Source organism: Cebus imitator, unplaced genomic scaffold (assembly GCF_001604975.1).
Source record: "Cebus imitator isolate Cc_AM_T3 unplaced genomic scaffold, Cebus_imitator-1.0 Scaffold110, whole genome shotgun sequence".
NCBI lineage: Eukaryota > Metazoa > Chordata > Mammalia > Primates > Cebidae > Cebus > Cebus imitator.
Window position 1 is genome coordinate 4,908,909 of NW_016107425.1, and position 16,401 is coordinate 4,925,309.

Below are 16,401 nucleotides of genomic sequence, written 5' to 3' on the forward strand. Positions count from 1 at the left end.
TTACGATAATGACATTATTTATAAACCCAAAGCAGATGTCTTACGGAATGTACACATTCTGAATTTGTCAGATTCACAGTTTATCATTAGCTTTAAGTAAAACAGTTTTGGCAAAAATATTACACAGGTGATACTGTGTGTTTCACTGTATCACTTCAGGAGACACATGTCAGTTTGTCCCATTACAGGTAATGGTTAAGTTTGACCACCAGATCTCTCCACTACAAAGGCATATTTTTCTCTTTGCAATTAACACATAATGGGTGGTGTCATACCTTGAGACCATGTAAATATCCCGTTCACCTACAGCCTTTCACCCAATGGTTTTAATATCCAATGATTGATGATCCTTGCCTGGAGTCAATTATTAGTGCAAATTAGTGACTTTGCAATTTTATATTATTTCTACATTTTGAGTGTCATTCTTCTGTAAAGGACTTCTTTAAATTTCCCCCTTTTTTCTCTTTGTAATAAAGTGAGTTTTTAAAAAATTTTAAAGTATAATTATGGACTTATTCTCTTTCGGTTAATGTGTTATAATCCATACCTATCATTATTCTTTTAGATGTTCAAATTGTTCCAAGTTTTGACTGTGAGAAACTTTCAAATAGGCTCCTGTGCCTTTTTGACATGTCCCCATCAGTTTTCGACCACGTTCTTGCTTTCTGACACAAGATGTTCCAGGACCTCTTTGCCCCACATTAAGAAATCAGGAACTTCTCTAAGAAACACTGGTTCCTTTTGGTAGGAAACCATATTTGGAAACCAAAATCTAGTCCCTGGATACATTCATTCTTACTGGGGCTTCTAGGCCCTTTCCTTGGACCGAGATAGAAAAAAAAATTGTTTTATTCTATGATTAATATTAATGCCACCAATTCAAAACTAATACTACAGCATACTTTCTAATTTTGTCCCATTCCATATTAATATCTCCTAAGAATCCTGGTTCCCCCTAATCCAGCAAAATTACTCCTTTGCTCTATCCTGTATTACCAACAAAATAATTTCAAGATTACTACACAATGTAGTTAAGGATGGGAGTGAGACTTCTCTAAGTCTGTTTTTATACAGTTATGACTTTTGAACTATGTAAATATTCATATATTGAAGATTTCATCATCTACTCCTTATGATAATTGTTTTACTGGTCTCTGGTTTCATCCTTCCTATGCTTCTCTTTTGCAAAAATAAACTATTTTCTTTTCTTTTTTGTGGAGAACAGGGTCTCACCATATTGCCAGGTGGTTTTTGAACTCCTGGGTCAAGCCGTCTTCTCACCTCTGCCTTTTGCATTTTTTCGTCCTTAGAATATTTCCCTCTATGTTTGTACAGTCAGAATAATAGGCCAGGTGTGGTGGCTCACGCCTGTAATCCCAGCACTTTGGGAAGCCAAGGCAGGCGGATCACGAGATCAAGAGATCGAGACCATCCTGGCCAACATGGTAAAACCCCATCTCTACTAAAATACAAAAATTAGCTGGGCATGGTGGTGCACACCTATAGTCCTAGCTACTTGGGGGGCTGAGGAAGGAGAATTGTTTGAACCGAGGAGGTGGAGGTTGCAGTGAGCCAAGATCACGCCACTGCACTCCAGCCTGGCGCCTGGCAACAGAGTAAGACTTGGTCTCAAAAAAAAAAAGCTACTTGAGCCAAGAAGTATATAGAAAAATGCTCACTAACACTAAACATTAAGGAAAAGCAAATCAAAACCACAATAAAATATTTTGTCACCCTAGTTAGTATAGCTACTATCAAAAAGACAAAACAAACGCTGGCAAAGATGCAGAGAAAAGAGAATTCATACACTGATAGTGGGAATGCAAATTAATATAGCCATTATGGTAAATGATACGGAGGTTCCACTAAAAAACTAAAAATTGAACAAAACAGAACTACTGTATGATCTACCAATCTCATTACTGGGGTTATATCCAAAGGAAAGGAAACCAGTATGTCAAAGAGGTGTCTGTGTTCTCATGTTTACTGCAGCATATTTCACAATAGCCAAGATATGAAATCAACAGATAAATGGATAAAGAAAATGTGGTATATTTATACAATGGAATACCATTCAGCCATTAAAAAGAATAAAATCCTGTCACTTGCAGCAATGTGGAGGAACCTGGAAGGCATTATGCTAAATGAAATAAGAAAGGCCCAGAAAGGTTAATAACGCACATTCTCATTCATATGTGGAAGCTCAATAAATTATCTCACAGAAGATGATCAAGACAGTGGTATCTAGAGGCTGGGAAGGGTAGAGGAAAGGAAAGGATAGGGAGAGGTTAGTTAACAGATATAAAATTATCCAAGATAAGAGTTACAAGTAATTTATTGTGTATTTTCAACTAGCTAGAAGAGAGAATTGTGAATGTTCTCAACACAAAGAAATTATAAATATTTGAGGTAATGGATATGCTAATTACCCTGAATTAATCATTACAGTGTGTATACATGTATCAAAATATCACTCTTTACTACATAAATATGTACAATTATGTTCAATTTAAAGTATTTTTTAAAAAGCAACTTTAAAGGCCGGGTGCCCTGGCTCACACCTGTAATCCCAACACTGTAGTGGGTGGATCCCTTGAGTTTAGGAGTCTGAGACCAGCTTGGGCAACATGGAAAAACCCCATCTCTATAAAAACATGCAAAAATTAGCCAGACATGGTGGCACATGCCTGTAGTCCCAGCTACTTGGGAGGCAGAGGTAGGAGTATTGCTTGAGTTCAGGAGGTTGAGGATGCCATAAGCCAAGATCGCACCACTGCACTCTAGCCTGGGTGACAAAGCAATACTCTGTCTCAAATAAATAAATAAAATAAAAGCTACTTTAGTTAATTTTTTTGGTGATTATGTTGTGAATTTGTAAGGTTCATTTGTTCATATTTGTACTCAATTTTAGGGTTTGCTTTTTAACAACCATTTTTCTTTACCTTTTTTGTTTCAGTACATGACCAATTTACATAGTTCAAAAGTCACACTATAAAATCAGACTTAGCAAAATGTCACTCCCATCTCTGTCTCCTCCACGGTGTCTTCATCCACTCCTTATGATAATTATTTTAGTGGTCTCTGCTTTAATCCTTCCTGTGCTTCTCTTTTGCAAAACTAAACTATATATACATAAATAAACTTTTCCTTTTTGTGGATAACAAGGTCTCACTATGTTGCCTAGGCTGGTCTTGAATTCCTGGGATCAAGCTATCTTCTCACCTGTGTCTAGCTAAGGGTTGAGACTACTGGCATGAGCTGCAGTACCTGGCCAGACTATGTATTTTTTATTTTCTATTCTTTCTTATGAGAAAAGGAACCATACTTGCTATATGTACATACATTTTATATTTGGAAATCTTTCCATATCAGCACATAAAAATCTTCCTTATTCTTTTTAATATTCTATTCTATTCAGTCAGTCTCCTCTGAACAGATATTTAGGTTTTTTCCTGCTATTACTAACAATCCTACAATGAAAAACTTTGGGGATATGTTAGTCTATATTTGTACAGGTAATTCATCAGGATAAATTCCCAGAATTTAGACTGGTAAGTCAAAGGGTAAGTGCAGGTATAATTGTGATAGATATTACAAAATTCTCATAAAGTTACACTATGTCACATTCCAATCTGCAATGTATAAGGGTGCCTGTTTCTTCACAGGCTTGCCAATTAAGTATATTCTGAGCTTTTAACTTTTGCCAATCTGCAAAGTAAAAATGATCTCTATTTTCATTGGCAATTCTCTTATTATCAATGAAATTTGAACATCTTTATATACATTGTCATACATCATATCTTTTTTTGATGAACTATCCACATATTTTGTTCATTTAAAAAATCATTATTAAAATATGTCTTTCAATGTAAAAAAGAATTAAATAATCCTACAGTGTTGGCTTCAAAGTTAGTTTTAAAAAAAGAACATTAAACAATGAAAAAACAATGTATAGATTAACAGAAAAAAATACGAACATCCCTTAAAATTATATGGTCATATTTTATACTGTGTTCCAAACAGTCCACTAAAAGGTGGCTGTTAAATCAAATGAGAAGGATATTAAGAAAAATGTATTCAAGTTACAATTTTATGATACCAATAGTGCTAAGTGGTTAATCTCACAAACAATCAAGCCACTGAAGAAGGTGAAAGTTTGGGAAACAGACTGTTGAAAGGCACTTTTTGGTTACAGTTTAATTACACCCACCTCGCAAGTACAGGTAATTCTTCGAGGATGAGGGGCTTCCTGTTGTAGCTGATATACTGTGAGAAGGTAGAAACAAAAAGTGTCAATGTCCCTTACATAGAACTTATCAATATATTAGAAATAAAAAACTGGCTATTTTTTATGTTTACAAGATAACTGGTATAACCTTATTTATTACATTGTGTTATGAACAAAACAAAGTAAACAAAACTATATTTAGTGAAAGCCCAGGAGCAAGTACAAACAGAAAAATCATAATTCAAACGAGTGTCTTTTTACCTTAAAACAAGTCAGTGCTGGATATTTGGCTTTGTTCTCTATAATGTGGTCATTTATTTTCCCCAATTCTTTGTGGGGATATTAACGCATGTCTCTATATAAACCAATAATGATTATATATACCCATATTTAAAGCACATTATTAAGTGTCAAGCTTAAAATTAAAATCTGGATTTATAGGCTAGATGTAACAAATACACTGTTTTTCTCCCCTATTTATATTGCAAAACTTCTATCTTCAAAGATAATCTTCCTCTTCCCCTAAAAACAAAAGTTCTGAGCCAAGGTTAACACTGCGTATTCAATTAGGGCAAATATAGCAAAAGAAAGAATTCAGCTATTCAAAAAACTTGACAAAAGAGTGAATAATTTTTAGGGCATCTGAAAACGCATCAGTGAAAATTATACTGATACCATGACTTCCTTCTAGCCTCAGTTCAGGCTTTTTAATTTAAAATGAAAAAAGAATGAATAGGATGTGTAGCTATGTATGTCTAAATTTATCTCTTGGAGAATTTTTTTCTCTATTTCTACATATCTAATCACATATAATTTAATACTCTAGTTAAACACTTAAGATATTTTGTTGACATAACATCAAACTACCCAGGAATCTGGGGCTGTCAGATAACAGATGACTCAGATTTTAAATGGATATCCCTACACAGACTCTACTTCTGACCACATTTATTCATATACATCATGGAAACATATATAGAATAAATACAATACACATACATACATAATTACGTTGTATATATATATTAATATGTGTATATATACAGTTTCCCTACACACACACACACACAATGAATACACACAGGTACATATCACACATCACTGTTATGTACTTCTACGCAAAGGGGATATGCACTGTGGCTAAGAATTTGAACTCTTGAACCAAACCACCTGGGGTCTGAACACTGGGGCTCTGTCACTAGCATTGCATTCTGTGCCTTCATTTTCCTTATTTGCAAAATGAGAGTAATAGTTTCTACTTCACAGATTACTGTAAGGATATAAACTACTTATGTAAAAGATGTAAAATAGTCCCTAGCACACAGTAAATGCTCAATAAAGATTACTTATCATTACACATAGGTGATTGACATTAATATACAAAATTCTTTATAATAACACTTGATTACTAGGATGCATCTTGAGTTCATCACTAAAACATAACATCAGGGCAATGCTTAATTTAAAATGAGCTGAGAAAATACAGCTTTTTTGTTTAAAAATCAAACACAAAGTCGTTTCATCAGTAATGTTTAAGTTCTACTGATAGAAATGTATTCCTTTACCTTTTTCTCCTGATGGCAAAAATCCCTAAGAGAGGTAATATGTTAAAATAGTTTTAGATACCCATATTTCATTGTATTAATCAGAAATATTCCTGTGAATATTATTTTATATATTCTGTTACAGAGATGACACAAAGGAGTTAATTCTGAGATAGAAGAAGGAAGAAAAAGCACTGAAGCCAAATTTGTCTTGCCCTGATAATGAAAGTACATGTGTATCACCCCAAGATGTGTAGCTATGTATGTCTAAATTTATCTTACAGTGCAAATCTCCATCCTCCTTAAGAGCAGCGAAACCATGATTTGTAAGAAAGAATTCTTCAAGGGCTGGACACAGTGGCTCACGTCTATAATCCCAGCACTTTGGGAGGCCAAGGTGGGAGGACTGTCTGAGCTCAAGAGTTTGAGACCAGCCAGGGCAACATGATGAGAACCCGCCTTTAAAAACAGTGGGAAAAAAAAAAAAAAGATTCTTCCAGTCTTTTCCTCCATATTGGTAACTATAAGATAAAAATTCAGTTCACATTTCTACTTTGATTAGTAATTCTCAAAACACTGATTATTTTCCTTTGTCAAGAAAATTTCTGGAAAGTGCTGCCATTTATGAAAACCCAATTTTGAGAAATGAATGATAGTCAAGAAGAACATTAAAAGTTAAAGTAAAATGTCAATTTGGACTCAAAGCACAAATACTCTAGTATCTGATTATCAGCAGTAACCATACATTAAGATGAGCTACTATGAAAAAAAGGAAACAATATTGTCATATGAGAATTGATCTGGGTTTCAACTTTTGTTTTCATCAGTTTCAAAGGGCATAGTATTTTTTAAAGTCACATCTTATTTACTTTTCAATTTCTTTCAAATCCTTCTAACTGTCTCAAAGGGTAAAGCTCTGTTTCATAAAGAGGAAATTTTAGACAAATGTCTTCTAATTGGCTACCAATGGTTAATCTATCTTTAAGACCCATTTTTTTAAATTCTTTTTTTTTTCTTTGAGACAGTGTCTCACTTTGTTACCCAGGCTGGAGTGCAATGACACAAACATGGTTCATTGCAGCCTCAAGCTTCCAAGTTCAAGCAATCCTCATGCCTCAGGCCCCAAGTAGCTGGGACTATAGACACACACTACCACGTCCAGATAATTTTTGTATTTTTTGTAGAGACAGAGTTTCACCATCTTGCCCAGGCTGGTCTCAAACTCCTGAGCTCAAGTGATCCTCCTACCTTGGCTCCTTAAAATGCTGGGATTACAGGTGTGAGTCACTGTGCCTGGTCAAGTCTTGGATATTTTATAACAAATATAAAAATTTTAGATTCAAAAAACACCTATCAAAAAGATCATTAAAAAATTACACAAAGCAATGAGCTCTAATTCAGGTCCTTCTCTCTCAGTTTGGAATTTTTGACAATTTGAATTGGAACTCAGCCGAATTTAAATCAACACAATCATTAAATGATTATCAAAGATTAATAGCTAAATTCAAGATGAGGGAATATATGATTAAAGTACTTAATATTTTCAATCACCTTAGAAGTATCAATGCTTATATACTTATTAATGAAATTCTCAATCCCCACAGACAATAAATTGTTCATCAAGTCCAAAGATCACAAATTGGTATCTTGAAGTCAAAATTGGCTCACGTTTTATTTGCTGTCTTTTAAATTTGAGTATGTTTTTAACATTTAAAAATTAAGAAACTTAACAACAAAAGCAAAAGAGAATTCTAGCCTCTCTTGAAAACTCATATCTGGCAATATTGAACCCAGAGTCTAACATAACAATAAAAAGGAGCTAATTTTGAGCTACTCTCCACAGACAGAGTCTCCACGGTCTACTTTCTCATAGTCCTTACCTGGCTTGCTTGCCTCATTTATCACATATAAGGTTCCTGGTTTAATTCAAACAATAAGTATTGAAAAGCAGTAAAACCGTATTTGCTTAAAGAGTCCACAACTTAGACTTCTTGCTAATTTTATTTCCCTATTGGTTTATATTTGTTAAGACATCAGAGTCACATTTTTACAAGATAATGGAACTAACAGTAGAAAGCCCAAGATAGGCATGGGTAAAATAAATTTCTTATAGAATCAAACTGTGAAATGCTATTCAGATTCCACCATGTTAAAGAGAAGAAAACAAGACACATTAACACGTAGCAACTTTTTGACATTAAATTAAATAATCTTGTTTACTTTTATAGATTGACTACAGAAGTGAACAATTAGAACTTCTTGAATAGTTTTCAATGGGTGTACCTCCTTACATAAATTATCATACCTGATTATTTTTAATATCTCAGCCCATTTCTATTTTATTACCATTTTGAGAATTTTTTAATAACTAAATTTAAGTCACATCACAGAGATGCTGAAACATTACAGTTATTTGATCCCAAAGACTGTCAGTAGAAAATATTGTCAATTATTAGTTCTAAATCAGTCTGGCCTAAGAATTAAACGAAATTGTCATGGCTCAAATATTAAGGGTACTGAAAAATGTCTACTACTGAAATTTAAAATTCCAGTCTCTACTGATGAAATCAGGGTATAACAGGCCTGTCAGTCTTTAAAATTTTTCCTGCTAAAATGTAAAGACTCCTCAAGAGATGAAGTCCTTAAGGTACATTAATAAACATCTTACTAAAGATTATTTACAGCTTGTTACAGAAACTGTAAAACTGCCTGAGTGGTAAAGATAAAATAAACAAAAAGATTCAACTTAATCACAATTTTTCTAAGATCAGAATTTGACAAATACATTAACCATCTATATGATCATAAAAAGTCATCATTAGAATGCATTTATTTATTTAATATGAATAAATAAATGAATGAGACAGGGTCTGGAGTACAGTGGTCTGATCACAACTCACTGCAGCCTCCAAACCTCTTGGGCCCAAGTAATCCTCCCACCTCCTCCTCCCAAACAGCTGGGACCACAGATGTGCAACACCATGTCCAGCTAATGGTATTTTTGGTAGAGATGGGATCCCCCTATATTGCCCAGGCTGGTCCCAAACTCCTGAGCTCAAATGATCCTTCTACCACAGTCTCCCCGAACTGCTAGGATTACAGGCCCTGAGTTACCATGCCTGGCTGCAATTTTTATCTTTTCTCATTGCTTAAAATTTGCACATATTCAAATCTTAGAAGATTAATAACATAATCTTGTAAAAAAATTTCATATGACCAATTTTTAAAAAGGGTTTTTCCACTTGTTTTTAACACAGTTTAATTATAAAATTTCCTTGCATCAGAAGTTTTTTCATTTGATGGTCAAAAAAAAAATCTATTTTAATAACTTCCTTCACATTTCAACTATTAAAATGATTGTGGGGAGTTCAGGCATTGAAGTTATTAAGAGAATTTATAAAACTCAGTAACAAAACTGTAGTTTCACTAAAGAAAGATTTAGCTGGGTGCAGTGACTCACACCTGTAATCCTCAAGTGAGGCAGGATCGCTTGAGATCAGGAGTTGGAGACCTTCCTGGGTAACACAGTGAGACCTTGTGTCTACAGAATAAAAATTTTAAAAATCAACCTGTGGTCACAGCTACTCAGGAGGTTGAGGTGGGAGGACCACTTAAGCCAGGGAGGCAAGACTATAGTGTGCCAAGATTACACCACTGCACACCAGGCTCGTGCAGTGGTGTAATCCTGGCACACTATAGCCTATCTCTTTTTTTTAATGCCTCTTTTTTTTTTTTTGAGATGGAGTTTTACTCTTGCTGCCCAGACTGGAGTGCAACAGCGTGATCTTGGCTCACTGCAACCTCCACCTCACAGGTACAAGCGATTCACCTGTCTCAGCCTCCCAAGTAGCTTGGATTATAGGCCTATGCCACCATGCCCAGCTAATTTTTTTGTATTTAGTAGAGACGAGGTTTCACCATGTTAGTCAGGCTGGTCACAAAGTATTGACCTCAGGTGATTCAACAGCCTCGACCTCCCAAAGTGCTGGGATTACATAAATGCCATTTTTTAAAACAAATGATAGCTACTGCAAGACATGTGAGGTAAATGAAGCTACAAAAAATATCAATTGCATATATTACATGTACTAATCAGTATTTTTCACTGGGAAAAAAAACTCAGTAATAGTCTGAGGCTTCATAAATGTTCATACATTAAAAATGTGCAGGGCACAAGTCAGAGTCAGGGAAAACTGAAAACCAGAAAATGCAGAGATTTTTTTTTTTTTTTTTTAAGATGGAGTCTTGCTCTGTAGCCCATGCTGGAGTGCAGCAGTGTGATCTTGGCTCACTGCAACCTCCACCCCCCTGGTTCAAGCAATTCCCCTGCCTCAGCCTCCTGAGTAGCTAGGAGTACAGGTGTGTGCTACCATGCCCAGCTAACTGTTGTATTTTTAGCAGAGATGGGTTTCACCATGTTGGCCAGGCTGGTCTCAAACTCCTGTCCTCAGGCAATCCAACTGCCTTGGACTCCCAAAGTGCTGGGATTACAGGCGTGAGCCACAGCGCCTGGCCAGAGAAGAATGTTAAATAGGCTTCCAGCCAATGAGATTATGAAACAAAAGAACATTAGTCATTTTTGCACATTCTTATAACTATACTGCCAAGGGGGGAAAAAAGGCACCAGCAGTGTGTGGGGGGAAGCATTCATGGCAATTATTTTTAGAGATTGTTCATATTTTACTTATAATTAGCCCAAAGTGGCAACCTATTAAAAATAAAACTATCTGTTCTGGGAACATAAGACCAATGAGAATCTGAATCACTGTTCCTTCAGTCAGCAAATCACAGCAACTTGCAAACATCAAAATTTAGAATAACCCTCAATATTTACAAAGATTTTAATCTATAATTAAAGCACATGTTTCTTAGGCTGCTTATTCAACTACATAAACAACAAACAAGAGCTCAAGAGCTTATACTGCTTTTCTGTAATAATGAATTCATAAATTTTAAAAAACCATTTTGATTATATTAGCCCTATTAGTACGAAATATCCTTTACATGATTCAATAATATTCTCTAGGAAACAAGGAAAGGAAAATAAAAAACTAAAAACCTCGAATTTTAAAAAGAAATATTTATCCTAACACAGTTTAAAGAGCAACATGGAATCAAGTATCTCTGTTACATTTTGGGAAAGCAATTATTTAAAAAGAAGATCACTTTTTTTTGCCTCTTTGCACTTATTCTTTCCATCAACATAGCCTCCTGAATTATCATCATTTAAATATTCCTTTCTTCACAGAAAGAATCAGGACCGGAAAATAATTAGACTGAATTCTCAGTGTCTCCTTGTATTAGCTTTATTAGCCACTCTTAACAAGTGGTTTCAAGTTTCACTACATGGAATTCATGCAAGCTCAGAGGGACGAAATGCATTCCAGGCAGAAAACCCTATACTGTACAGACTTTGTGGAAACACCTACTTAATCACAATACTTCTATGCTATTCCCAAACCTTGCTATAAATTAATTTTTCAACAATAGGTACAAAATGGAATGAGCATTTATATCTAATAATCCCATATTTTTATATTACTTATAAAGCACTATTCCCCACACAAATTTATTTGTAGACTTACAGTAAGATTTCCAAACAGGAGGTCTATATTCATCTGTATCTGAAAGAAAAAACATCAAATTAACATTACTGAATATTTAAATTTTAAATGAGACATTTTAATCACTAACTCATTTAATATATATTTGTTGAGATCTATTTGTTCTAGGCATTGTGCTAGGCACTAAGGGGCATTCGGGGTTTTTTTTTTTTTTTTTTTTTTTAGTCTTGGTCCTTACTTAGTTGGAATACAATTTTACAAAGATGTTCAAAGAAAGTTACTGTATTTATTCAACTGCTTATCACATAAAAACATCAAGGTTAACTTTTACTGCTAGTACTCATTTTTTACTATCACTGAAGTAATGGTCAATAAAGACTTTGTTTCTTTGGGTTTAATGATTATTTCACTGAAAGATCCCTAAAATTATTGAATTTTTCTTTTTCAAACTGACCAGATTAATAATTTTAATCACCCTAAAAGTTAAGTATTTCTATTATTTTCCACCATTACATTTGGGGGATTCCAATGTACTTGGATTTACTAATACGAAGAGAGAAGAACATCAAGGTTCAGATCTCAGTCCTCATACATCCTGGACAATCAAAACCAGAAAATGAGAAACACTTCAATGGAAGAGAGTGTATCTAGGGAACCACAATGAACACGAGGTGAACATCTGCTCTTCAAGTCCATTTCCCCTCATGCTGCCTCAATGCAGATGTAGGAGACAGTATAAACAGGAAGTAGAAAGAGATGGAAATACAAACACATGAGGGAAGTGGAGTAATCAGAGAAAGGAGGAGCCAGTGTGGTCTGGCTCCTCATCAGTAAAGTATAGCTGGGAACTAATTTTGCCAGCCAAAACCTCTGCCTGCAAGACTATACGGCCAAGCCTGCAGAAACATTTTTTTGGTATAGAAAGGTATGGCCAGCCACATCACCTGGCTCTCTGCTGGCAACCAACATGAACCCATTAGGCAATCTGATCCTAAAATCTTGATTTGCAAGGAGACAAGAAAAATCCCTGGAAAGTTTATTGAGAAGACTAAACAAGTAGCTCAGGAAAAATGGTCCTAGACATAAGACATTTGGTCTCCAATCTGCAACCTTTTGAACTGCAATCTCACACCTGGTTTATAATGTGTTACCATAAACCACACAAATACTTTGAGATAAAGAGTTACAGCAAGATCACTAATAATGGGCATAAGAACATAAAACGGAAATTTTAAATCATATGGAAATTGCTTAGCAATCTGTAGGAGTGTTCAAATATGTCTTCTTCAAGAGAAATAAATAAAGGACATCCATATTAGTAAGGAGGAAGTCAAACTGTCACTGTTTGTTGATGACATGATCGCATACCTAGAAAACACTAAAGACTCATTCAAAAAGCTCCTAGAACTGGTAAATGAATTAAGCAAAGTTTCCAAAGTTAATGTACACATATCAGTAGCTTTGCTATACACCAACTGTAATTAAGCTGCAAATCAAGTCAAGAACTCAATCTTTTACAATAGCTGCAGCAACAACAACAACAACAACAAAAACTTAGGAATATACATAACCAAGGAGGTGAAAGACCTCTACAAGGAAAACTGCAAAACACTACCGAACTACTGAAAGAAATCACAAGTGACACAAACGAATGGAAACACATCCCACATTCATGGATGGGTACAATATTGCGAAAATGACCATACTGTCAAAAGCAATCTACAAAATCAATGCAACTCCCATCAAAATATCACTATCATTCTTCACAGAACTAGAAAACACAATCCTAGATTTCATACAGAACCAAAAAAGAGCCTGCACAGCAAAAGCAAGACTACGCAAAAAGAACAAATCTGGAGGCATTACATTACCCAACTTCATACTATAAGGCCATAATCACCAAAACAGCATGGTACTGGTATAAAAATAGGGATACAGACCAGTGAAACAGAATAGAGAACCCGGAAATAAAGCCAAATATTTACAGCCAACTGACCTTCAACAAAGCAAACAAGAACATTACGTGGGGAAAGGACAACCTATTCAACAAATGGTGCTAGGATAATTGGTAAGCCACACGTAGAAGAATGAAACTGGATCCTCATTTCTCACCCTATATAAAAATCAATTCAAGATGGACCGAAGATTTAAATCTAAGACCTGAAGACGATGTAAGTCAGGAGCTCAAATCTACATAAAGAAAGGAAGAAGAGCATCAGAGAAGGAATAAATGATGGTAAAATGAAAAAACGAAAGTGCACACATAAATATGCATAACAGGCCGGGTGTGGTGGCTCATGCCTATAATCTCGGCACTTTGGGAGGCCAAGGTGGGTGGATCACCTGAGGTCAGGAGTTTGAGACTGGCCTGGCCAACATGATGAAACTCCATCTCTAATAAAAATATAAACATTAGCCAGTCATGGTGGCAGGTGCCGGTAATCCCAACTACTCAGGAGGCTGAAGCAGGGAGAATTGCTTGAACCCAGGGGGTGGACGCTGCAATGAGCTGAGATCACACCACTGCACTTCAGCCTGGGTGACAAAGTGAGACCCTGTCTCAAAAAAACAAAAAGAATGAATTACAGATTACATGAATAAATGAATAATGAAATACGGCAGCAAATACAGTCATTTCTCATTATTCACAGTAGTTATATGCTATGAAGTTACCTCAAACCATGAATTTAGCAGCAAATACTAAACCAATGCTCTTAGGGGCAACACAGGGTTAGGTTCCTGTGTGCCTCTGGTCAGAACATTTTCATCAACCATTAAATATATAACCTTGTTTTACATGCGTATCTCTTTAAAGACACCTTATTTAGTATATACTGTTGATTCATTAACACTGAACTCACAACAGCAGCACTGTAACTCATGCATGTATGAAGCTTATCTAACACATGCGTATTCCCCTGAAGATACATTACAGTCTTCTTACTCTTAGGAACACTGGAACACTGTCTACACAGCACTTCAGCACTAGTCTTGGGGACCATTTAAAATGGCAAAATCACTAACAACAACAACAAAAAAGCCCCACAAAGATGTAAAATAGTGTGGTCCTTAAAAGACCACAAAAAGAGGACTTGTTCACAGCATGAGAGCTGAAACAAGGTGGAGCACTGCCTTGCTTGGCCACAGCTGGGAACAGGTAGGTTATATGACTCAAATTTTTTACTGCTCTTTGATTATTTGCAAGTGACCACAAAAATGCCACAATGATTTATTTTAGGGTTACAAATAAATGTTAGAAAGGGGGCAAATTTCCAAGTATGGAATCCATGAATAATAAAGATTGGCTGTAAATAATAAACAATTATTTAGGAAAACAGCTTGCTCAGGTGAACCTACCCAGTGATAATAAAAAGTTAGCGTAAAACACAACCTTAATGCAGTGATAGATACATACATATTTCCTCTGCTACTGGGTGTGTGTGTGTGTACGCGCGCTGAGGGCTAATTATATTGAAGTTTGTCTTAATAAGTAAACCACAATTAATTCAATTATATTTTTAATACTAGAAAAAAATCTGCCTGTAAGCATTCAAATCATGTTATTATTTTCTTGATCTTTTGCTGTTATTATAATTCAGTCCTAAAGAGTATGATGTGGAGTGAGTTTCCAGTTTATAACAGGACACTCATATTCCACATGTGTCTCCACTTCCTTGTAGGGCTCCAAACCATAGAGGCAGCGACCAGGCACCTCTTGATCCACCATGGTGGGGCTAGGAAGGGAGGAAGCACTCAACCAGACTGGGACCCTATGTAGTAAATAATTTAATTTGTCTCAGAAGAGGTCTGGACTTTGTCTTCAACTCCTGGAGATAATATTTGTTTGCCTGGGGCTAGCCAGAGAGTAACATGGAACTTTGGGTCACTGGTATCCGCCAAAGAACCACATGGACAGTCAATCAATCATGCTTAGGCAATAAAGCCCCAATGAAAGCTCTGAACACTGAGGCCGGGAGAGCTTCTCTGGTTGGAAATATCCCATGTGGCTCATCAAACATAAATGCAGGAAGAAAACAGGGACATACTTGTAATCCCAGCTACTCTGGAGGCTGAGGCAGGAAGACTGCTTAAGCCCAGGAGTTCAAGAGCAACCTTGAACTTGGGCACCAAGGAAAGAAGGAAAGAAAGGGAAGGGATGGAGGGAGGGGGGAAGGAAGGACAGGAGGAGAGAAGTGAGCGACGGAGGGAGGGTTGTCATGTGTGTTGACTCCAAGAAGAGAGGACAACGGAAGTTCTGTGTTTTGTAATTCTCCTGGAACCTGTCCTATGTGCTTCTTCCCCTGGCTGATTTTAATATGTATCCTTTCCCGGTAATAACTATGACTATAAGTACGGTAATGTTTAGTGAGTTCTGTTGAGTCCTACTAGTGAATTTTAGCCCATGAACGTGGTTGGGGAACTCCCCCAACCCAACTTGCAGAAGGAAGTCTTGGAGTCTTTGCAGGTGGACCTAACTTCTCATGGACCCTGTGCAAAGTTGCACCCATGAGTAACAAGGGTCTCCCGGAGATCATTCTGACTTTGGAGAAGGTGAGAGAGAAAGGCTCATTCTCAGAGTCCTTTCTCTGAGAGCTGTGTACTTAGTGCTAGGTGGGGCTTTCTTAGGGAACATCAACCTTTACTTGCTGAGTGACTTTAGAAAATTTACTACCTTTCTGCATAATAATCTATTTATTTATAAAATAGAATAACAATATCATCTAAAATGGGAATAGTAACAACATAGGTTTGTTGTTGAGAATTAAATTAGATATCATCTATAAAGCACCTTGTACTTAGGAGACCTTCAGTAAATAAGTACCTTCTCCTGCCTTCACCAAAAGTGATTTTGAGAACAGTATTACCATATTAGCCTCAAGCTAAATCATTAACAGCCATGTATTCTCTTCTTACTATTGTTAATGATTTCAGCCATGTATTTCCTTCTTACTCTTTTGGTCTTCTGTGTACACCCGCTCTGTTATAGAAGACATTATTCAAGAAGATACAGATCACAATCCTATGGCCAAACAAATTTAGTGTCTGGCAAAAAAAAAAAAAAAAA

General features: G+C 35.9%; 1 protein-coding gene across 2 annotated transcripts in view; it reads right to left on the reverse strand.

Annotated features, from left to right (window-relative positions):
- Nucleotides 1–16,401, reverse strand: part of CHN1 (chimerin 1) — a 198,596-nt gene that overhangs the window by 135,738 nt on the left and 46,457 nt on the right. For both annotated transcript variants that reach the window (XM_017538262.2, XM_017538263.2), the window contains 2 exons: nt 11,358–11,396; nt 4,211–4,266 (listed from right to left, as the gene is read on the reverse strand). In XM_017538262.2, the coding sequence (XP_017393751.1) occupies nt 4,211–4,266; nt 11,358–11,396 (95 nt within the window). The remainder of the gene's footprint in view (nt 1–4,210; nt 4,267–11,357; nt 11,397–16,401) is intronic.